This window comes from Poecilia reticulata, chromosome 23 (genome assembly GCF_904066995.2).
Source record: "Poecilia reticulata chromosome 23, P_reticulata-male-v2, whole genome shotgun sequence".
NCBI lineage: Eukaryota > Metazoa > Chordata > Actinopteri > Cyprinodontiformes > Poeciliidae > Poecilia > Poecilia reticulata.
The window spans coordinates 8,067,322-8,092,139 of NC_088852.1; the positions used below are offsets into that span (position 1 = coordinate 8,067,322).

The 24,818-nt window shown below is 39.7% G+C and overlaps 1 protein-coding gene across 7 annotated transcripts in view; it reads left to right on the plus strand.

Annotated features, from left to right (window-relative positions):
• atp2b1a (ATPase plasma membrane Ca2+ transporting 1a) overlaps positions 1-24,818 on the plus strand; it is a 44,069-nt gene extending 19,251 nt beyond the window's left edge. For 2 of the 7 annotated variants that reach the window (XM_008400654.2, XM_017302849.2), the window contains exons 3-22: positions 5,902-6,099; positions 7,066-7,323; positions 7,430-7,555; positions 9,386-9,547; positions 10,363-10,401; positions 12,067-12,222; positions 12,309-12,523; positions 12,694-12,936; positions 13,056-13,297; positions 13,678-13,915; positions 15,103-15,282; positions 15,372-15,459; positions 15,551-15,657; positions 15,766-15,957; positions 16,787-17,000; positions 17,079-17,290; positions 17,387-17,494; positions 18,119-18,307; positions 18,879-18,968; positions 22,377-24,818. In XM_008400654.2, the coding sequence (XP_008398876.1) occupies positions 5,902-6,099; positions 7,066-7,323; positions 7,430-7,555; positions 9,386-9,547; positions 10,363-10,401; positions 12,067-12,222; positions 12,309-12,523; positions 12,694-12,936; positions 13,056-13,297; positions 13,678-13,915; positions 15,103-15,282; positions 15,372-15,459; positions 15,551-15,657; positions 15,766-15,957; positions 16,787-17,000; positions 17,079-17,290; positions 17,387-17,494; positions 18,119-18,307; positions 18,879-18,968; positions 22,377-22,754 (3,635 nt within the window). In that variant the 3' untranslated portion in view covers positions 22,755-24,818. Of the gene's footprint in view, positions 1-5,901; positions 6,100-7,065; positions 7,324-7,429; positions 7,556-9,385; positions 9,548-10,362; positions 10,402-12,066; positions 12,223-12,308; positions 12,524-12,693; positions 12,937-13,055; positions 13,298-13,677; positions 13,916-15,102; positions 15,283-15,371; positions 15,460-15,550; positions 15,658-15,765; positions 15,958-16,786; positions 17,001-17,078; positions 17,291-17,386; positions 17,495-18,118; positions 18,308-18,878; positions 19,060-22,376 lie in introns of all 7 variants that reach the window. The other 5 variants (XM_081603826.1, XM_008400658.2, XM_008400657.2 and 2 more) reach the window with 5 other exon arrangements.

Sequence of the window (24,818 nt, forward strand, 5' to 3'; positions counted from 1 at the left end):
TTGTCCTTGTATACCTTTCTAACATGAAGAAGATATGGCTGAAAAACGTATCACTTATAAACGCTTCATATCAGTTGCTATAGATAATTGCCTACCAATTAGATTAGTGGATTAGTTTTTTTCCTAAATATCTGCCGTTCTGCCACACTGGTGATATGACCCCCTCTGTTTTATGCACAGTTTTCACTCCACGCAGGTTGTTTTTATTTTTAATCAGTTATCGAGCACGGTGGCAAAACCTTAATGCTACTACGTGAGTTACTTAACAGGTTATTGCTAGGTAACCAAAGAGTGAGTGAGCGAGTTAGTTGATGGCCGTGAGAGTTTGGTCAGCTAAAGTCTTTCCTCTGCCTACATCCCCTAGAGTGCTGTGGAGTTCAGGATCGGAGTTCAGTGAAATTACTGAATATTCTGATTCAGATGTAATATTTATTGATTGATGTCTTTCCTGACATATATTATTGATTTATTTTTCAGCCCTACTAACATGTAACTGCACAAATCTAAGAACAATAGTGTCAGTTTAGAGTTTGGGCTTAGGCTGTATTAGACCCAGAAAAAAGGCTAAATAACAGCTTAACATCCTGTAACTGACTATGGATTGACTGCCTTTTGTGCTACTTTGATAATGCTGTGTGTTTGCATACAGCAGCCCATTTGCAAAATTATGCATATGATCATAACTGTCCACTCCAAAGAACCCTTGGATGTGAGGGTGTACATATTTATCTGTCTTGTGTGTGTCCATTATTGGTGAATTGTCCTGAGGGGACCCTTGTTACACTAAGTATAGAAAATTGATGGATAGATAAATGAGTCTCTGTTTAGATAGAATTTTTCAGGCGAATAATTTCTCACTCTTGACTAAAATCACCTTCCTCTGTTGGGTTGGATGAGAGAGTGGGTAATGATGTTTAACGTGACGACTAAAATGAGGGTCCAATGCCAGACATGGTTTTTATTACTTTTTTTTTTTTTTTTTTAGTTTTGTGTATCCAATGGAGTGATAACACCTTGCTCGTCCTGTCACTTGTATTTATTGCTCTAATACAAAAGGAAAACTGGGTGTAAAATTAAACTGGGTATTAGCTGTCAGCATGTTTTCATTAGAGGCAAACAGAATTAAAGATGATGGTGAGAGACAGCCAGGGAGCAGCAACATGCAGCTAAGCTGGATAAAACTCAGCTGCTTTGTTCTTTCTTTCTTTTTTTTCCTTGCTGGTGAGTCATCGCTCCCTAACCTCCTTTAGAAAAGTGTTAGTAATTGCGTATAATTTCAAATGAAACATGTGACCAATAATGCAGAATTCATTTTAGTTTTAGAGACATGATTGAAGGGAGCAGATTAATAAGCAGGATTAAAAAAAAAAAAAAAGAGACAGCGGCATGCTAATGTCCCTTTAGGTCTGAAAGTGAAAAGCAACCTTACGTTGACTCACATCTCCGGTGTAGATCCGAACACTTATGTGCAAATCTCATCCAGGTCCCTGCTTGCTACTGGGTGACTGAAAAGAGATTGTGAAAGCAGCTTGTCACTCTGCAGACTCGGATGTGGGATATACTTCCTAAACTGTCCGGTTGAAGCCCTAGCGGTACGTTTGCTGATATGAAGCTGAGGTTAATGACCCTGGGATGCCACAGAAATTCTACATATCCAATAACTGGATGTGTACATTGGGTTATTGCAGGTGACTTCTTCCTGGTATACTTCAGGCTGTACAGGATGTGAAGTGGAAACCTGTGCAGCAACTCTGAAAAATGAGAAGCTTGCTTAAATACAGTGATTGAAATGCATGACCTTCATGCATGCCGTGGTTTCCTCATACCGGGCTTGTTTATAACCTGTTGCCAGGTTATAGATGAGCCAATTTCATGAAAGAGCGCTTCATAATCTCATTTTAAGATTAAAGTAGCCGTCATTTGTTGGCTACTGAGGAAAATATGTACTTAAGTTGGTTACTTTTAGAAATACTCATGATTATAATTAGCTTTTTAAAAAGTAAACATGTTTAACATGGTGTCTTTTTGTGCATTTATTCCTGTAAGCAAGTGTCTAAGTAAAAAAGGTGTAAATATCAGATGTTCACTTGCAAGTAAATGCATCATAAATCACAGCACTTGCATTTGAAAGATGAAAAATTAGAGGTGTGCCGATCGATCGACCACCGATCATAATCGGCCGATTTCCGTGAAAAAGTGTATGATCGGTGATCAACGATCACGGTCTCTTGTTGCCGATCACACAAACTTGCATCTCATTTCGCAGCCTGCCTGTGCAGCTCGTCTCCTCTTTCCTTCACTCTGCGCAAACGCGCAGCAACAACTCCTAAGCGATGTGCAACTATAACGCACTGAGTGAATGGGGAAAATTGAAGCACGTGGGGTGAAGCGGGTCAAAATGCATCAACACGACAAATCTAATATGGCATAAAAACAATGCCATACTTGATGGAGTTTGGCTACATCGAGGCTCACTGCAGTAAAAAAAGACATTTGGAGCAATCAGATAGCAGGTAAAGCAGCGCACAGCTACAAACACTCACCTGGATTAGCTTGACGGTCAGAAAGCTAAACGAATAACCCGCAAAATTATTTAAGTCTTCGAGCTGCGATGTAAGATGCTGGTTCTGCTCTCGCTGTTGAACCGCTGCTACGCGCTACAGGTAGTAATATTTCACAGACGCCGCTTCTGCTCCACCTGGTAGTGACTCTCACACCGAACCCCTGTTTAAAGCTGCAGCATCTAACCTAAAAAAATACATTTTACATACGTATTAAAACTTTCACTGTCCTAACATGAGACAGATAATCTCTAAAAAAAATAATCGATCTCCTCCCTGCTCTGCATAATTACTCCGCTCAGTCAGAAACAGCCACTCAGAACTAGCGGTAATCAGCTAGCCGCCATGCTATCAGGAAGTTTTCATTCAGTAACTCTGGATTGTTTATTGTAATGGAACCTGTATTTGCCTTTGAATGTTAAGTTTTATACTTGAATTTTTTTGGCAATGTTGAGAGGTTTTATTTTGGCTTTTTGCATTATTTAGCCTCTTCAGAGCCGTTATCAGTCTGTTAAAGATAGTATTACCGATAGCAATACAATTTGTACAATGCCTGTTTTGTTTAGTTTTCTTCTTGGAAAAAGTTATTAAAAACAAGTTTTTGTCTAAATTAAGGTGAATTCATGGTTCCTTTTTCCACATAATGTAACCGGTATTGTCTATGATAAAAAAATAATATAATTATGTGATCGGTATCGGTGATCGACCCTCATGGGTGATCGGTATCGGCAGGAAAAAACCTGATCGGCACATCTCTAATATATATATATATATATATATATATATATATATATAATGTGTGTGTGTGTGTGAAAAAACTACTGGGTGATGTGTGTTAGGAATAACTACACTAAATGTTGCGCATGTAAAGTCACAACACCCCTTAAACGAAATTACTTTAATGACTATGCTTGGTTTAATGACTTTGATCCAAAGCTTTTTAACTCGTGTACTGTTTTAAATGTACTATTAGTAACTTCTCTAATTAATTAGTCCTGGTTGTTTCTCAGAACTCGCTGGCAAAGTTAGAGGAAGGAGGAAAAAAGCTGCTACCAGAGCTAAATGCCTTAATGTGCTGAGGAATCTTTCCTTGGAAAGAGGATTTAAAAGAGGACCATCAACATTTTTTTTCAAGCAGTCCGTGTGTGTGTGTGTGTGTGTGTGTGTGTGTATATATATATATATATATTTTTTTTTTTTTACCAGCACCTTACCATGTCAACAGCACGTAACCTCTATTTGCTAGCTTTGGAGTTGAGTGGCCTTTTTGTCTGACAATATAATGTATTTATTCCCCCTGCGGTTACCACAGCACACTACCAGCAGTTTCAAAAGTTCAGAATAGTTATACATTAATACAGAGAAGTGTAACAAGATTTCACTGCACGAGGTTAATAACCTTGATACTCTCCTAAATTGTCTCACAAAGTGCAATAAAACTACTCTCAGTTAGTGGCTTGTCCAGTCGCTTAAGTTTATGAAGGTGTGTGCTTTGAGCTTGATGCTATTATTTTAAAGTAAGGCAGGAAGTAGTTTCTCCTTTTAGTTTCTAAGCCAGTCAATAAAGACTGCTTTGTTTGTTTGTTAGTAGACCTGTCGCGATAAACGATAAATCAATTAATCTCACGATAAATTAAACCTATGCGGTAGCAATTTGGCTCCAACTCCTCTCCTTGTCATTTCTATATTCTTTGCACAAAATGTTGAATAAATATTAATGTTGTTTCCACATATCATCTCCAATGTCCCTTCGGGTTGCGCCTTGTCAGCTGTTTGGGATTCCCCTCCGTAATTTCCCCTCAGAAAGCACGGAGGAGAATCAATGCTTTCTGATTGGCTACCTGTCACATTCAACAGGCTGCATTAAGCTCCCAGTCGGGAAAAACCCCTGATTTGGATCGGAGCGGCCACGACGATCCACCATAACGCACCATGCAGTATTTATTTCCACTTTGGTTTTATGTTTAGTTTTTATTCAAGTACGTTTTTTGTTAATGGAGACTGCGAATCCACTTTATTTTTGTTTTTGGTTGTTTTGTTTATTTAGTTTTATCAGTTCCAGTATTATGTGTTCGTTTGAGAATAAAGTGTATCCATCTATGGCAGGAAATCGCATGCATTATTAGTCATTTCCATAAAATCAATGTCAAAAGGTCTTGAAACAATATTATCGTTTATCGCAATAATTTTTTAGACAATTAATTGCTCAGCAAAATTTGCTATTGTGACGGGCCTATTTGTTACATCACAAAATCACAGAACAAAACTGAAATATGGGAGCATTTTTGGCATCTGGTTTAAAATGAAAACGTGATAGAGTAACAGATGATATCCGAATGATTATTTGTCTTTTTAACGCTGGTAAAACTACAACTGTCTAGCCTTTATCAGCCACTAATAACACTAGAGCCTACTTGCATCTGTTCTCTTCTTGGCCACATCTGTCTGAATCCTTACTGTCTACTATACAAGTGTGCAGCCGGTCTTGACGGACCTTGGTGTAGCGACATTTTTTTTTCTTTCTTTTACATATGTGCGTACAACAGAAAGCAGCAGAGTCTTTAAAGTTGTAATCTGCTGCATCTTTATACAAGATTCCTCATGGGTTACATAAGAATCCTGAGCTGCTTTTCCAGTTCCGGCATTCAATAATGTATTTTTGACAAGAACCTCAACCTCAGCCCACCCCCATCTGCCTGTCAGTTGCACTTTCAGTCACTACTTATGATCCTGATTTTACCCCACCTCCTCTGCTCCACACACACACATACTAGACCTCCATCTAGTCTGTACAGTCAGTCGCCCACGCACAGCCAGCTTGAATAGGACTAAAAAACTGTCATGCATCATCAAAAGTGTGGAGTCTCTTCTGACTATATAATTGTGCTTCGAATATGGAGGCATTTTGAATGGGTTTCCGCAGAACGTTCCCCGCGCACATGGCTCAGTGGTTCTTCAGCCGAGCAGACAATGTGTCACGGGGACCGCAGTCCTCACGGGCACCAGAGTCTAAATCTGATTCAGCTTTGAAGCGGTTGCTCATTTCATTAGAAAGTCAGTTTGTGGGGTTAGACCTGACCTCAGCTCTCACATTGTCTGGAATGCCTGAATGAGGTGAAAGTGTTTGACGTATCCACCGAATGTGTGTCACTGTCGGAGGGCATTGTCTCCTCGAAAATGCACGACTCTTTAGTAACTCGCTCACTGCCAGCTAACTACAGTAAAATTCACCTGACTTCAGATCATTTATGCTTGCATTTTATTTTACTTGTGAAATCCCAAGAAAAATAAAAATTTATCTGAGATATTCTTTCTTTTTTCTTTTTTGTCTCTCTTGCAGGTCTTAGCGGACAGCCAGCGGACATTGAGAAGCGAATAGATGTATTTGGACAGAACTTAATCCCACCCAAAAAACCCAAAACTTTCTTACAATTAGTGTGGGAGGCACTACAGGATGTTACATTAATTATTCTTGAAGTGGCAGCCGTAATTTCACTAGGCCTTTCTTTTTATAGACCACCAGATACCGAAAGACAACGTAAGTAAAATGTCATTGATTTTGCACGTATTAAAGATACCTTTTTTTGTTATGTCATGTTCGTAACTGTATTTACACTTTTTTTTTCTTCCAAATTTTGAAACTAGTGCATTTCAGTATTTAATTTTGGATATGGATTAGTAAAAAAAAAAAAGTTATTTAGCCCTTCAGAATTCTTGTTTTTGCATATCAACTGGTAAAATTTTGTCAGACATAATTTGTACAAAATGCAACCTTTGAATGCTTCATTTAAAAGAAAAAGCTGCTTAAACCGACCTGGCCCGACATCAAAGTAATTATCCCCTTAACTGAATAAATGTTTCTCTCCTACGACAACCATTTGACAGAACTAGCAAACAACTTATACATCACTCTGCTGGAATTTGACTGATTTCTTTCTTTTGTTTGTTTGTTTTTTTTTTCTTTTTACACAAATAACCTGTTTTAAGCCACCACATTTCAGTTGAATTTAAATCCAGGTTGGGTTTTGGCTGGTTTTGCCAAAAACATTTTATGTATTTTGAGCCTTTCAAATGTGGACTTGCAAGTTGAGTTTGAGAGCGTTGTGCCTCTCTACCAGAGAACAAAATTTATGGCTCCATCAATTCCGACTGAAGCAGAAAAGCAGGCCCGGACCATAACACAACAGTCATCTTGTTTGATGTTCTGTTTCTGAAGTGCTGTTAGTTTTACACATGTGACGGGGCAAAAACCTCTCCAAAGCCCAGATTTTGTCTCATCAGTCCACACAATATTTTTGCAATAATTTTTTTAAGCAAATACGAGTTTGCTGTTTTCACTTTGAGGCTCTCTCATAGATGTTATGTTTGCCCTGTCACTTACTGTTAATATGCAAGGTTGTCAAAAAATTTAAAAACAGAAGAAATCTGTAGGGCGCAAACCTTTTGTTTTTCACAGCACTGTATTAGTAAGTGTAGGGAAGATTTAATCACTGTGTCTCTGCAGATTGTGGGAAAGCTGCTGGTGGTGGACATGAAGAAGGTGATGCGGAGGCAGGCTGGATAGAGGGAGCCGCCATTCTTCTGTCAGTCATCTGTGTTGTGTTGGTAACAGCGTTCAACGACTGGAGTAAAGACAAGCAGTTCAGGGGCCTCCAAAGTCGCATTGAACAGGAGCAAAAATTTTCTGTTGTCCGAGGAGGACAAACTATCCAAATTTCTGTGTCTGAGATTGTTGTGGGCGATGTTGCACAAATAAAATATGGTAAGAGGATACTGGTAGCAATTTCTCTCTTTTTTTTTTTTGTTCTTTTTTTTTTAATTTAAAGTAAATATAAAACAAGTTAAGATTTATTCTTGCTGTGTTCCAGGTGACCTTTTACCTGCTGATGGAGTCCTTATACAAGGCAACGACCTTAAAATTGATGAGAGCTCACTCACAGGGGAGTCGGACCAGGTGAAGAAAAGTCTAGATAAAGATCCCATGCTGTTATCAGGTAATTTTTAGTCTAAGTTTAGCATTACTGTCTTGTAAAGTATTCATGCCTCTTGGACAATAAGCGTTTCATATCGGTTTCAATATCGATAATTAGATTAGCTTTTGTTGTAGTTATTGATATCAATAATTGAATCAGTTTTTGTTTTAAATATCTGAAAAACTTCCAAACTTGGTGGCGTTACCTTAAAGAGCTGCTGTGCAAGTTACTCAACTGATTGTTGCTAGGTAACCAAAGAGTGAGTAAGCTAGTTGAGAGGTTGAGCAGCTAAAGTCTTTCCTCTGCCTACATTCCCCAGATTGCTGTGCTGATCCCGATCAGAGTTCAGTGAAATTATTGAATATTCTATCAGCTGTGCAATCTGTTTATATTGATAACATGCCTATTATGATATAGATTTTTGATTTATTATCCAGCCCTAGCATGAGCCTACTCACATTTTGTCTAATTAGAGTCGCAGCTTTCAGTGTGTTTCAACCTAACCAAAGCAGACTGATTATATATGCACTGAATATATTTCTAACTTTGATTTGTAAAACATTCTGCAGCATCTATGTTTGTTTTCCCTTCCACTTTAATTATTCACAACCTTGAAAATTAACATAATGCACTTTGAAATGTTTGGCTGAAAAGCAAAACGTAATGTGAAAAAGTTCACAAAATATGAAAACACTAGCAGTTTTTAAACGTTCTGTTGATAAGACGTATTGATCTTAAGAAAAACAAACTTTCTGAATCATCTGGTCTCCTTGAAATCACACCACAGATATTACACACCACAGATATTATTGAATCAAAATATATTTTAACATGGTTCACTTGTTTTGCGTGCTCACAATGGTTTGCTGTGCAAAATGACACTAATCACAGTGTTTGTTTATAGGGGATTAACTATATAATTTTTTTACACTTTTTACTATGACTGTACCAATATGGTAACAAAGGGCTACAATGTTTATTAGAGTAAACCTTCCTAAAGTATCAGCTAAAATGAGAAATGGGCAAAGCTATTAATTAAAATAGTTTCCATAGGCTATTTCACAGTTGAGGCTAAGATTGGGGGAAAAACATATCAGTATGAGAATTTTTATGGCATGCAGTGTATGTTTCATTGAGAAGGCCTGTATCATTTAAAGACTTGTTAAAATAGAGTGAATTAGTGTTTCTATCCTGTCTGAATGTAATTGGCTCTAAGCTGTTGGTTACTAATGCCACAAATTTTGCTTCATTTTGTCTCAGTTGAAACCCCAGTTGACATTGACTGTATGAGCGCATATAAAGCTTTTCTCAAATGCATTTTAGGTTTCACAAAAGTAGGAAAAGACTGAATTTATTTACGTTCTTCTGACCTACATCATATGATGTCTTCCTTTTTTGAATACATGAATAAAAATCTCCAGAGGAATTTGGAGCTGCTACACAGTTGCAGCGTTTTAGTTCTTCGTTTCAATCGGCACAAATGAAAATGGCTGTTTGATTGAAATGACTTTGATTAAAGGTTTGCCGGGTTTATGCATTAGCAGCATTTTCTTTCTGGATCATTATTTGTATTTATTAGCCCCATTTTAAAACCTGCATTTATTGATTTATTTTTATTTTTCCATGTGCAGCTTAATTTGTCACATAAAAGCCCAGCTAAAGAAGTTTCTAAATAAGACTTCAGCTTAACATTTGTGCCCAAATTAAAGAAAAAAGCAAAGTCAAACGATGAGACTGTAAAAAGTGTATTTAAATGAATAAAATCAGCCAGAGGCACAACAAAAACTGTTGCCAATGGTCTACTGTTTTTACCTTTGATGCTTTTACTGATACTTTGTTTTCTGTTTAAAGGCACTCATGTAATGGAAGGCTCAGGGAAAATGTTGGTCACTGCTGTCGGTGTGAACTCACAAACCGGGATTATCTTCACTTTGCTTGGGGCTGGCGAGGATGACGACGAAGATGATGATGAGGAGAAAAAGGAAAAGGAGGAGAAGAAAAAGCAGAAAAAAAGTTTGTGGCCTTCTTGATAATGTCACCTTTTTGTTTTTAGTTTTTTAACCCGGTGTTTTTCAAATTGGGGGCTACCAGAGGGTGCTAACCCTCTTCCCTCAGAGGGATAACTGGGAAAATGAGGGGGACAAGTGGGAAGCAAAAATCCCAAAATAAATTAATCCCATAATTTCTATTTTATTTAACTTTTTTTTTTTCATCACAATTTTTGTATTATGTTATTCGATATTTTTTTTTATTCATTAATTCTTTTAATACAAGTTAAAATAATTGATCTAAATGTTATTTATGATAATCATCAGTTCATCAGACTGATGGAATTTTCAAAATACCTCCTGGTTGATGAAGTTAAACATTGTCTGATTTCTCTCACCAGACAATTTACTCTACTTAAAAACTTGCATTTTATTAATTGGACAAAAACGTATTTTAGTCAAATGTGAATCATCAATAATCGACAGTTACAGGATATCTAGATGGAGCTAGAGAAATGCATATCATAAAGTCTGAGTTACAGCAGCCGTATTAACGGATCAACATTCAGGTTTTTTTTGTTTTTTCTTCACCACACAGTATGGCTTCTCAATAATATTAAACATGTAGGGCTTTGTAAGCACTGCACTTTCACCTCTAAAATGAATGGCGTTCAGGATATAATATAATGTTGGAAACCTGACTCAGAAGTGATATAAATGTGTTTTTGATTCGTTAATGATCTCTTTATCCCCTCCCTCCCCATTCCACCCTATTCTCCCAACCCCAACACCCCACCCCACCCGTTCCGCTTTCATCCCATTTCCCTTTATCCCCATTAGACAAGAAAAAAGATGGATCAGTGGAAAATCGAAAGAAAGGTATGCTTCATACCCACAAATGCTGGTTGATTGCCTCATATCAACAAAGCCATGCCGTTAATTTGGCTCCGACTGTTTTTATGCAGTCTTATTTTATTTTTTTTTGCGGGACGCTGTGTCAGGGTGAAGTCGGTACGGGCTGTTCTGGGCTGTCCGGTGTAGCGTCTGGCCCTCCCCTCTCCCTTCCCTCGTCCTTCCCTGGCACATTGTGCTTTGAGCAGCAGGTGCTATTGAATCCAGTTATAGCGATTAGTGATGAAGAGATTAAAGCCTTGCAACAATTTTGGGGCCAGAACATCTGCTTTCCCACCCATGTCTCTCTCTTCAAGTTGTCCCTCATGATTTTTTTTTTCTTTTTTTAAGCTAAACTCTTCAGTAGGCAAATTGTAAGAACTCCACTAATGCAGTTGTAGATTTAAAGCAATGATATCTAGGCTGTTTTCTGCTAATTCAGATAGCAACCCAGCCTATCTAGCCCTGCTGGGACTTTATGATCAGTTTGTGACCAGAACCCTGGCACTGCTCCGCGGTGCACAGATTCCCTCTCCCTGCCAGGAACCAACAGTAATCCTTTAGACTGAGATTACAGCCACCGTGTGAGTGCAGAGGAAGCCAGAGTGCACAGCAGCTGCACCACCGCTGTGCTTCTAATGCATACAGTCAAATCCAGTGCCAGGTTACTGTCTACGGTGGAATACATTAAAAAGAGCCTTTGGTGAATTACGTATGAGCGCTTTGTGCTTCTGAAAACAACTCGGATCAGCTGTAAAAGACTTCTCAACAGGAATTCTCAATGATAAAAAAAAAAAAAAAGTGTTTTAAGTTTAAATATTTTGTCATTCTTCCATTTTGACTGCTGCATGTAGTAGTAACATATTTTTAACATATTTTTAAAAACAGCTTCTTCTTCCAAGGAATGCAGCCACAACACTAGTTGTTTACTTTTTGCCAGTGTTACCTTTAGGAGAAAACATCCTGGCTTTCCACAGCATACTGTTTTTTCCCCCAAGCACTGTGCCACTTTGAATTTAATTGATAAATGCTTTAACTATTTTCAAGACAAGTATTGAAGCAAATGTACTATTTTGATAATTGTATTGAATCTGTTTCTTCGAGTTTATAAGTGAAGCATGTTGAATACATTCAGTAAATTACATTACTCATTTCACATTACTAATTATTAATGAGCGGGTCATTTTATGATTTTGCTTTCTTCATTTCATGATTTAAAGACACAAAATTTTATATAGTGGTTGTCACAGCTTGCCTGTGCTCCTATTTCTTTACATATACTGTAGTTTTTTGGTTCAGCTTTTTAATGAAAAAAATTACAAATTGGTTTAAAATACATCAATTATGACGTGTTTTGAGTTTGACATTAATAAATATTCTAGCACTCAACATTTTGTTGCTTCCAGTTGCTGTTACTTGTTGTGTTTTTCTCTGTGGTTTTAAGGCAGCAAATCGGACAGACTTTTATTACAAGTTCAGAGAAGACCAAAAAATAATAATTTGATTATTCCACATTAAACTTTGAATGTTTGATGTCGACAGAGTTCATCTATATGCATACCAAATTCTGCTGCTTGCACTGTGTTTATGACGGCACAGTTCGGTCCATTACAGGTCTGCTTTAATCTGTTTGCTTTGTATGCTTTGCTGCAGCAAAAGAACAGGATGGTGCTGCTATGGAAATGCAGCCTCTCAACAGCGATGAAGGAGCTGATGCAGAGGAGAAGAAAAAAACCAGCGTGCCAAAGAAAGAAAAGTCTGTTCTCCAAGGAAAATTAACCAAACTAGCTGTGCAAATAGGAAAGGGAGGTGAGTAAAGAAAATAAAAAATATTTTTGTCTCAGACAATGTTCAACTGTAGATCTGCATGTGATTGGGCTTTGATTTCTCCGCAGGGCTGCTTATGTCGGCCATTACAGTCATCATCCTGGTGGTGCTGTTTGTGGTGGACACGTTCTGGTTCCAGGGCCTGCCTTGGGTCAAGGACTGCACACCCATTTACATTCAGTTTTTTGTGAAATTCTTTATCATTGGTGTGACCGTTCTGGTGGTGGCTGTTCCAGAAGGCCTGCCGCTTGCCGTAACCATCTCCCTAGCGTACTCCGTCAAGGTAAATTCTGCCAAGTGACCTTTAATCAGTGCTTGACCAGCTTACACACACCCTTATTAAAGCAAGCAGGCCAGACTGTCGAGACGCTGCTAACTGATACCTTTAAGTCGTGCTGTGATCGCCTTTGTTTCCCGACAGAGATCGTAAGATTTTCCTCCTTCCTCTTACAGAAAATGATGGCAGACAACAACCTCGTGAGACATTTGGATGCTTGCGAGACGATGGGTAACGCTACAGCCATTTGTTCGGACAAAACTGGAACTCTCACCATGAACAGAATGGCCGTGGTCCAGGCCTATATTGCTGACAAGCACTTCAGGAAGATCCCTAAGCCAGAAGACGTCCCCACCTCAATTCTAGACGTGCTGGTCCTGGGCATAGCAGTTAATTCCGCCTACACTACTAATATCTTGGTAGGCGTGTTTAAAATAATAAAAGAAATCAAAAAAGTACCCTATTTGTAAACTATAGTGTGAGTAACTAGATCTCGAAACATAACTTGTAGTTTCTTTCTTGTATTTCTTTTCCCCAGCCTCCAGAAAAAGAAGGGGGTCTGCCCCGTCAGGTGGGCAACAAAACGGAGTGTGCCTTGCTCGGTTTCTCTAATGACCTGAAGCGGGACTATCAGGCCATCCGCGCTGAAATCCCTGAGGAGAAATTCTACAAGGTCTACACCTTCAACTCGGTGCGGAAATCCATGAGCACTGTGCTAAAGATGGCAGACGGCAGCTTTCGGATGTTCAGCAAAGGAGCCTCGGAAATTCTCCTTAAAAAGTAAAACCTTTTTCTTTTCTGGTGTCGGCCATGTTGCCTGTAGGTTTTTCTATTGATGTGAAAGTTGTTTCAGTGCCACGGTTGGCCAGACTTTTCACTAAATTATGTGTAATAGCATAAGCAGCCAAGAAGTTCAAGTGTATAACACCCAAACCTTTTACTTAAACTAAGCAGTGAGAAAAGGAGCCGGTAACAGCTCCGTAAGCCTCTTAATCAAGCAGGCTCCTTTTTAACCCACAGAAGGCTTAGTGTTCCACCGAATTACTGCAGCACACTACTGAAATGTCGCCTTTTCTGTTTCCTCTAATCTTTATTCAATCTGGATCACTTCTGTTTCATGTGAACTCCCAACATTCGCGTCTTTATTCCATTTTTTCCAGGTGCTATAAAATTGTGACAGCGAATGGCGAGTCGAAGGTCTTCCGCCCGCGGGACAGGGACGACATGGTGAAGAAAGTCATCGAGCCGATGGCTTCGGAAGGTCTCAGGACCATCTGCCTGGCATACAGAGACTTTCCCACCTCTGAGGGTCAGCCTGACTGGGACAATGAAACTGACATTCTCACCGGATTGACCTGCATCTGCGTGGTGGGCATTGAGGACCCTGTGAGACCAGAGGTAATGACGCGTGCTGGCGCTACAGTAGAATCTTAGAGATTAAAGCAAAATGTCATAATGGCCTAGTTAAAGTCCAGAGTCAAAGCCACCTGAGATTCTTTTGCACAGCAGAAAAAGGGCAGTTTAGGGCTGCAACTAAAGATTTCAGTTATTCATTAATCTATTGATTATTCTGACAATTAATCGGATATAAAAATTGGCACATTATGCAGAGTTTTTATGTAATCCATTTTATGCAATATTATAATTACATTAAAATGTGCAAATAAACAATTTATTTTTAAATAAGAACATTGACATTTTATTGCCTAAAATGCATCAAACGGTACCTTAGAGCACACTTGATCATTTGTTGCAAAGGATTCATTAGCAGCTAAAAAATCTTTTAGCATCAACATGAAAAGATCAGCCATTTGTGCATAACATCAATACAGTGAAGGGCTAATCTATTGATTATTTTCTTGATAACTGGTTAATAAATGGATAGCAGTGGTGCTCAATAAGATTTTTTTTGTACAGAATTTGAAGCTGAAACTAAGCTGCTTGAGTTTTGGGTAGAACATATTTACAGAAATGTTTTTATTTTTATCTTAAAAGCAAAATGTATATAATTTTTTGTAAAATTCTCAGCTAGTGCAATTATGTTTAGAAAACATCATTTCCTTCCACTTAAGTTGTACACAAAATAAAACCTGAAAGAGTTCAAGGGTGTGAAAACGTGTGTAAGGCTCTGAACATATCTGGCCCGTCGCAAAGGCCAGTGTTGATGCTGCTGAAATGTTGGCATATTTCCCAATCCCTCGTCTGCAGCCTGAATAGTCTTGGAAAGGTGATGATGGGAGAGAAGATCTGCTTTGCAATTTGACCACGTGACAAAGACTTGGTTGGAATCAAACCGGCAGCTCGGCGGGGTTTCTTCTGCCGGCCGCTCAGGCTTTCTAAGAAAGGAAAATGAGGGTCAGCGCTTTTTAAAACTGTTTTGCCTGAGTGAGGCAAAGAGACTAATGTGGACTTTGTAATGTCTCTTTAAGTGCTTGGCTTTCTGTATATTTTTGCACGTCAGGTGTTCTTGTCGGAAATGATGCAAGATGTGTAGACCAAGATGGATTCAATATCAGTTTTATCGTCGGGATTTTAACCCCCCCGACTGAACGGCTCCATTTTTTGTGTGTGTGCACCTCCTTCAGGTCCCGGACGCGATCAAGAAATGCCAGCGCGCTGGCATCACGGTGAGAATGGTGACCGGGGACAACATCAACACGGCGCGTGCCATCGCCTCCAAGTGTGGGATCCTAAATCCAGGAGATGATTTCCTCTGCCTGGATGGAAAAGAGTTCAACCGCAGAATACGCAACGAAAGAGGAGAGGTGGGGCCGTGATAAACGACTCTGGCTTCAGAAATTCCACCAGTAGCTGCTGAGAAATTGTATTGAAACTTTATTCTTCACCTTCTCAGATTGAACAAGAGCGTATTGACAAAATCTGGCCCAAACTCAGAGTTCTGGCTCGGTCGTCTCCCACGGATAAACACACCTTAGTTAAAGGTAGTGGCGGTTTAAATGTATAAGTGCATCTAAAACGGTTTTATCATTTTTGGCTTGTTTGTTTTGAATGGTGTTCATTTCTTTCCTTTAGGGATAATTGACAGCACAATAGCAGAGCAGAGGCAGGTAGTTGCAGTGACAGGCGACGGTACGAATGACGGTCCTGCCTTGAAGAAAGCTGATGTTGGCTTTGCAATGGTGAGCATTTCTTTGTTTTAAACATTTTCATGTTATCCTTATAAACAAACTGTAAACATATTTAAAAAAAAAAACACACACAAATCTTTTCCCTCTTGTTGTTTTCAGGGCATCGCCGGGACAGACGTGGCGAAGGAAGCGTCAGACATCATTCTGACCGACGACAACTTTTCCAGCATTGTTAAAGCCGTCATGTGGGGACGGAATGTCTACGACAGCATCTCCAAGTTCCTTCAGTTCCAGCTGACCGTCAACGTCGTGGCCGTCATCGTAGCGTTTACAGGAGCCTGCATCACACAGGTAAACCACTTTGTTAATGAGACCAGCCTGGCCATTGTTTTTCTGCACTGTTCTATTCGATTCAGATCTCGCTTACAGCACAGTCTGGGCTTTTCTCCCATTCACTTTGATTCCAAATTTTTACTTTGACTAAGAGGCATCTCGTTTGGCTTGGCACTTCTCCCTTTGCAGTGGAGGTTGGAAAAACAACCATCTTCTTACTACTTCCTGTCATCTTCTTTGTCGTTTTTGCCAGTAGTACCATCCGGCTGTTGATCACGTGACTTGACTGATGTGAAAAGTGTTTCCAATATGGCTGAAAAACCACTTCACTTAGCACAGAACCTTTTTCAGGAAAAACTTGTTTGTTTATTTTTGCGATTTCAATTTTCACATTTCTGTGGTTAATGGAAATGCTGCTACTGTGGAAGTTTTGTGGGGCCTTACATACACAGATGTGTGTCTTTCCAAATCAGTGCCAATCAGCTGAATTCACCACAGACGTATTCCATTTCACTGTAGAGACATCTGTAGTATGATCAGAGGAAATGGCAAAATTTTGAGCTTCAATACAGTATTAAGAAAAGGCATTAAATACTTATGAGAATCTTTTTTCTTCTTTTTTTTGTGTCTTTATTTTAAAAACATTTAAACAATTTTTTTTGGTGCATGTTGTCATGATGGGGTATGTTTGTAGAACAGGAAAGAGATGAACATAATGCAATCTGGAATCGGGCTTTAGCATAAAATGTGGAAAAAATGAAAGTACAGTGAACACTTTCCAAACCCACTGCATGTTATGAACTATAAGGATGACTTCCTGTTTCCGCCCTTCCTTCTCTGCTGCTAGGATTCTCCCCTGAAAGCAGTTCAGATGTTGTGGGTGAACCTGATTATGGACACATTCGCGTCGTTGGCTTTGGCCACCGAGCCGCCAACAGAAGCCTTGCTGCTGAGGAAGCCGTACGGCCGCAACAAGCCTCTAATATCCCGCACCATGATGAAGAACATTCTGGGTCACGCCGTGTACCAGCTAATCACCATCTTCACGCTGCTTTTTGTCGGTAAGAAGCTCTTTTCATTCTGAATTTGTAAGATTCCTTTTGTCCCTTAATAAAAAACCCTTTTTTCCCGTCTTGCAGGAGAGAAGTTGTTTAACATCGACAGCGGCAGAAACACCCCTCTCCACGCCCCGCCCTCCGAACACTACACTATAGTTTTCAACACCTTCGTCTTGATGCAGCTTTTCAACGAAATCAACGCCCGCAAAATCCATGGGGAGCGGAACGTGTTTGAGGGCGTTTTCAACAACCCCATCTTCTGCAGTATAGTCTTCGGCACATTTATCATTCAGGTGAAACCAGACGGTAGACTTCTGTGGTTTTGTTCCATACGAGAAACTCCACTTGTACATGCAAAAAATAATTCTGTTTTGATTCTGCTCTTCTAGATACTTATAGTGCAAATTGGAGGGAAACCGTTCAGCTGTGTGGCTTTGACCTTGGACCAGTGGCTGTGGTGCACATTCTTAGGCTTTGGTTCCTTGCTCTGGGGACAGGTAGGACAATAGCAGTCTTTCGCCTTCGTTCTAGCAACATATGTGCTGTTACACTGCCCCCTAGTGTTGAGCCTGCTGGATGTGAATGGTTTTTACAGTCTAATTAAATATGTTACATGATTAAGATACATTGGGGAGCATCGAATGTGTTCACTGGTTCAGAACATCTATCAAAACAATTATCTTTGCAGTCATAGTGAAAAACGATTAAAGGGCAAAAATGCTACTAAATTTCCAATTTTTCATGTTGCAACCACCAGCATAGTTTATTTTCCTGCTTCTTTTTAACTATGTAAAAATTGAATAAGCATGAAACTGCCTGTCTGAACAGCTGAAAGTGCTTTTTCCATACTATAGATATGTTTTGTGTGAATTATTTATCCCTCTACACGGACTGATGCCTTTCACCTGCATTATGCAGAAACTTTCATTGGGAAAAAAAGTATTTTTCCACTTCTGCTTTTCATGTGATGTTTGACTTTGCCCCGTGTTATCAGCTGCATTTTTTTCCCCCCCGTTTTAGGTTTTACGGCATGTTTCACTTGTACGAAAGAACCGTCTTATCAAGAATAAAACCAACTCCCAAATGTTCTTTCTTTTTTTTTTCCACTTTCTTCTTTCCAGATCATCTCCTCAATACCCACGAGTCGCTTAAAATTTCTAAAAACAGCAGGTCACGGCACCCAGAAGGACGAAATCCCCGAATACGAGCTGGAGGAGTTGGACGACGTAGATGAGATTGACCACGCCGAGCGGGAGCTGCGCCGAGGCCAGATCCTCTGGTTTCGAGGGCTCAATCGGATCCAAACTCAGGTAGTCGTTGTTACATCTGCCTGCATGTTACACACCCCCCACACCTTGGGAGTTATAAGCCATAAACCATTTAACTCTGTTGCTCTTCCAGCTTAAATCTGCGTCACGTTCCTTCTCTCTGCATTCTTAAAGAAAGTAAAGATCCCTCCTTTTTAATTCTTTTCTGCTTTTTGAGCTTCCGCAAATTTTGTTGCGCCTATTTCGGACTGAAACAGAGTTCATTCGCTGTAAGCTCAACTACTGTGGGAGGTCCTGATCAGTGTGGACGGAAATCACAGTGGAGCAGTGCGCATTGGAACGGATGAAAGGCTTCCACAGAGAGAAAAAGAGTGAAATTCCGATCAGATTTTTGCATCACGGGTTTCCTCCGATCAGTGCCTTCAAACCCGATCACTTCCTTTTCTCACTATATCCAAGTCCAATTTCAAAGTGACATATATTCTCTGGTTTCTGCTGCCTTTTCTTTATTTATTTTTTCTTCTTTCTCTTCTCCCTCTCCTCTGCCTCCTCTGGCTGTGTTGTTTTATTTCCCTCTGGGCTTTCTCCTGTCACGCTGTCTGATTCTTTGCAGATGGATGTTGTGAGTGCGTTCCAGAGTGGAACTTCCTTTCAGGGGGCTCTAAGGCGGCAGGCCTCCAACTCCAGCCAACAACAGCACGATGTAACCAATGTTTCTAGCCCTACACATGTAGCCTTTTCTACTACTACCACTACTGCCACTGCTGCCAACTCCGCTTCTGCCACTGTGGGGTGTGAGTGCGTGTTCTCCTTTAGTGCATGAGACTTTTCTTCTTTTTTTTTGTTTTGTTTTGTTTTCTTCTTCTAACATCTTTCCCTTCCTCTCTTTTTCTTGCCTAATGTTCAACTTTTACACTCTCATACTTCCCCCCAATGTTCCCCTACGTTTAATCCAAATGACACCAATCTACATCCTCCATACTGCTTTGATAACTCTACCGTATATAAATGTCCTCTGTAACCAGGTCGCTTCAAGCGTCAAGGTGTTTTTTTATCTGTGCCATCCTGTTTTCTGTTCTGCTTCTGCTTGGGTCTGAGAAATGGAAACCTTTCACTGTTATCCGGTGGTGAACGGTGGTGGGGGTTGAGGGGGGTTTGTGTATATTTTTGTTGATTTTTAAAAAAAATTATTACAAAGATTATATCCAGAATTGAGCAGGTTTGTCTGCGGCTGCCTCAGTCTGCTCTGTGCCTTCGTAACAGTCATGGGTCTTTGTCGCAGCTCTCTAGTCCCTGGTTGGGTAAATGTTTTGAGTATATGCCCATGATCACGAGCTAAACAACAGAGAAACACCCATGACACGGAAACTTTAGAAATCTGATCAAGTTCCAGTGGATTTCTCATCAGTCAGTGGTTAAATAATGATCCCTTTCTTTCCGACTGGCGATGCTGTGGAAAAGATTGAAGTCAGATTGAATGTTCAGTCAAATGAAGCTATTAGGAGAAAGTTTGTTGTTGTTGTTTGGGATGCATTCGTATTTGCCCGCCCCCCCTTTTTTTTTTTTTTTTTTTTTTTGTCCGACCTAAATCAAGCAGAATACATGGAGAGGTTGTTTTTGAAATTGTTTCGTTGTTTTCCTAAGAGAGGAAGAAAAAAAACTATCTAAACCAAACTGGCCGAATCTGGAAATTGAATTTCCTTCTAAACCTAATAAGTGTTTGTACCACCCTTGGCAGCATTAACAGGCAATGAATCTTTATTACCTTGAGTATTGCTTCAATTCGGCAACATTCCGTTTTTGAGCCTGAACAACCCGATGAAGGTCAAGATTTTTTTTTTTTATTAGAAATGTAAAATTTGTCCAATAAAATAAAAACTATTTGTAAGGGTGATGCACTTTTTCACAGCAGTGTACTAGAATAGACGTCCAGCCTCTTTTCATCTGCTTCTTTATGTTGAAACTGGATCTTTGTTGTTTGATGGCACCACTTCCAAAGGCCCTTGCAAGGCTTTTCCTCTCACTGACTCCTAGACTTTTTCTCTTTCAGATCTAACCACGAAGACCTTCTCACCATCTGTGGAGTTTTAAATATCTTGCACATGTCATAAAAGCATCCTCAGGGAATTAACGCACAGTTGAATGTGAAACAGTAACCCTCAAAATTAACAGTTTTTTTTTTCCCACCCCATTGTTTTAGGGGGAACTCCAACAGATCAACAGCGTTTTTATTCCCAAACTCTTCCTTACAGATATTCTCTTTGTCTTTAAGTGAATACTTTTGTGATGGAATGTGTCCTGTATGGCAAAGTTTGGCCAAAGTGATCTTTGAACTCCACTGACTTCCCGCGTATTCTTCCTTAGATACTGTGAAATGTGTCATGGGCTATACTCAAAGGTTTACTGCCATTGAAATAAAGGTAGCGCTGCTCTCTGCATGGGTTAAAAGTCTCTGGTCTCGTTTGTGAGTTTTCTCCTCTTTGTGCTGTTCTCGACTTGTACACGAGCTTGTAGACATGCTTGGCTGCTGCAGCTTCTTTGTTTTCCCTCCACAAACATAAGCTACAACTGACCACCACTTGTTTTTCTCTCTTCTGTCTTTCTCTCTACTCTTCATCTATCTCTCTGTCCTTTAGTTCTCTTCCTGTCTGACTCTTTGCTCTTTAATAAGCATGCCCAACAATGATGAACAGTCCTCTCCTTTCCTGGTCAAATGAAGCAAACCTCCAAGCAAGAGATTTCTGAAAATAATACTACAGTAAATTTAGAAAAAGCTATCTTTAGAGGGTGAATTTTTATATTAAATTCATGTCTTGCTCTAGAAAAATCTTTAACAGTGCTGTAGTTTCTCACGTATCACAACAAAGTTGAGGTATTCTCAGAGTTATTTTACCTATATCTAAAAACACACAGCTTTGTTGTCTCTGTGCAAGAAGATGGATTACATTCCGACATGTTACTGCAGCGGCCATTGGCCATCGATGACTTCTCTAAGAGAATTTGCCTGATTTGAGCAGATTAAGATTTCTTTTCTAAAGTCACAAACATTTTTTTCTATTGGATTAGTAAACGTTAAACTGCCTTCCAGATGGAATCCTTATGGTAAAATGAAACAGATTTTCTCAAATCTCAGCTATCTCTATCTGTTTAGTTGTTTTTTTTTGTTTTTTTTTTGAAGAAATGCCACTAATACAGTTAGAATATCTCAGTTACTCTCTTTGGCTCCCAAAAAATATATATTTTTAGCATGTCTCAAAGCATAGAAATTGATCCTGTTATATTCGATATCTGAAGCTGTACAGAAGCATTTTAGTCACAGTATTTATATTGCCAGCAGAGGGCACATTACATTGAGAAAATATGGCATTGCACAGCTTTACAGCTCAATAAATTTTACCATTATTTTAATATAAAGACAACATCATTGAGAGGCTGACGCCCTTAGCATCTTACTATGGATATTACCACCACTGTCAACACCAGCAGTGAACTGTAAGTATTCCTTGGAGAACATATCTTGTTTCAGAGATTTCTAGGAAGCAGCCAAACTTCCCAAATGCATCGGCTTCAACAGGTAGAATCTACTTTCAGTAGCGACTTCCGCACAGAAGAAGGTTGTCGGCACAAGTTAGCACTTACATGTGGTACGTTTACTGATTGGAGTTTTCATTTTTACGACTGACTGCAAGGTAAAAATTAGACACTACAAATCACCAGCTAGTCTATTTAAAAAAAAAAAAAAAAAAAAAAAGTAATTATGAAAAAATAAGTGTCTGCTGTAAACTGGCCTTAAAGAAACACTAGTAAAATAGATGGACATAAAGTTTTCATCAAATATTACCTTAATTTAAATGAACTAACATTAAGAAGTTCTTTCCCTAACATTGAGTGAGAACAACCAGTCTTTGAAATTTCACGTGCACGTGTCTTGAGATACTCCTCCTTCACAGATTTGGTTTTCAAAGTCCCTAAAACTCACCTTATTACCGAGACATTAAAACCTTCCGTTCTGAGTTTGTTCTAACCCGGGGCGTTGGTCCAGGAGTTGACTTGAGTCTGCGTCGGTACGCAGCGCGACTAAAGACGTGCCTCTTCCTGTCCCTTCCTCCAGATCCGAGTGGTGAAGGCATTCCGCAACTCCATCTCCCTCTATGAGGGGCTGGAGAAGCACGAGGCGCGGACGTCGATCCACAACTTCATGACCCACCCCGAGTTCCGGATAGAGGACTCGGAACCCCACATCCCCCTCATTGACGACACGGACGCGGAGGACGACGCCCCCACCAAGCGCAACTCTGACAGCCTGCCCAATGCCTCTCCGCCCTCGCCCTCGCCCTTGCCCGACGACACCAACCCGCCCGCCGCCCCCACCCAAAACCAGAACAATAACGCCGTCGAAAGCAGCAACCACCTCTTCCCGGAGTGCCCCAAATCAGGAACCCCGTCAGCCCCAGGGAGCCCGCTACACAGCCTTGAGACCTCCCTTTGATCTGACCCAGCTCCACACGGCTGCACCCGTTTTCTCACCCCGCCACCAGAAAGCTCTGCTCAAACGGCCGAACACTGGCAGAGGAGTGAACAGAGGTCTGGACAGAGAGTGGAGTCTTGTGTGAGCTTGGCTTGGGCTGAACTGAAAGAACAGCAAACATTCGTCGGAATGTACGGCTTGGTGTGGATTCTTTGATTTCTCTCTCTCTCTCCCTCTATTTTTTTTTTCTTTAGTTTTTCTCTGTTGGTTCTTGTTAATACCCTGCTGCAACACCAGGAACTGGGTCTTCGTTACACCCTCCTTGGTAATTTTTTTATTTTTATTACCCCTCCCCCCCCTCCCTCTGAGTTGCAAGCGGGGGGTGGGGGGCGGATAAATAAACTCGGATTGAAAGTGACCTGTTTTTATTACTCTAATATTATTGCTGTTATTTGAATTGAGAAGGTGAGGTCCTCTGGCCGCGAGGATCGGGGCTTGTAAGATTCTGAAAGAACTGTTGACTTCTCTTTATCTGAAGGGTGTTGTATATTTATTTCTTTGGCCCTTCTCATTCAAAACCTATTTCTGCTTTATTGGCTGTTAATATTGAGTTATTTATGTTTTTTGAAAGAAAAAAAAACAGGTCTGTTTACAAAGTTTGTAGATAGTTATTTTTTTCTGTTTGTAGGCAAAAGAGCTTCCTGATGTATAATTCAGAAAACTGGGACAGTAAAAACATTATTAAGAGGATTATTTCAGATACTGCTGTATTTTCAGGAAAAAAAAGGGTGTTTCTATTGAAACTTAACTATTTTTGCCTGCAAGTTTTGTTATATATTTGTCGATATAGAACCTTCTAGCCAAACCGATGAACATAAAGGCTTGTATAGAAAAAGAGGTCCAAGGGGTCACGGGGTGTTTTTACAGGAGACTCAGCTGGGAAGATGACGATGGCCTCTCTCTACCAACATCACTATAAATATTCTTCCATTTCTTTGATAGTTTTCATGTGCACAAAACGTTCTGGATTCTCTTTTCCATTCATTTTGGTGTGTTTTGAGAATTTCCACGTGTTCATGACTTTTAAAAGGGATTTTTTTTTTTTTTTTAGAAGCCGTCTGGGCCTATACTTAACAAGCATCTCACTCAGAATCCAGCTGGGAGTCGGGAGGAACACGAACTCGGACCTCCTGCGTCCGCTTCCAGCTTCTAGAGGTTCTCCTTTTAGATCTGTGGAGCTGCGAAGTTTAAATCTTTGTAGTCACAGTTGCATCCTTTAGCGAAGCAGTTAAATCATAGTTTAATTTAACGCTTCAACAAAACAACAACCCCGCTTTGTAATCACTTTAGTTCAACTCAGGCGCTCCGCCGCTGAGTCAGTTTTTCAGTGATACGGTCATTACGACTAAATATGAATGTGCCTTGGCTACAACAGTGATTTAAATGATCCTGATCCCATCGTTCACCACTTTCAGGAAACTCATTCTTGTTTCTACAGCTAAAAGCAGGACCAAAAACAAAAACCTCTACACCTTCATTTCAAATGTTTTGGGTGGGGTAGGAAAAATCTCCTCCCTTTGGATGCTTGATAAATATGGATCCTGGTCATTTCATTTCATTTTTTTATTTTTTTTATAAGCAAACCATTAGCGCCCACCAATGTGCAATACTGACATACATTTACTCAGGCATAAAAAAAAAAAAGAAAAAAAAAAAAGAAATCCATAAAAAGCATTGTGTATTTAGGGAGCAAATTGTTGTCGGGCAAAAAGAAAATATCAGTTCATCCACTTTAAGATTATACTCTACAGAAAATTTAAGTACTTTTTCTGCTTTTTTAAAAGATAAATTCTGTTTGTGTTTTCTTCTTAAGCCTGTCCATAAGACTCATTTCACTCATATTAAATGTTTCTGCATTTGGTTTGTTTGTAAAATAGTTTTGAAACCTGATGTACTGGAAACGCTAAAGATTGGACATGTGCATTTTCAAGAAGAAATACTAGGCATACACTGGTATCTATCTGCACAGGGTACTTTATACATGCTGTACTGTGTTTATAGTTTTCAATAAAAGTTGTCACTGGA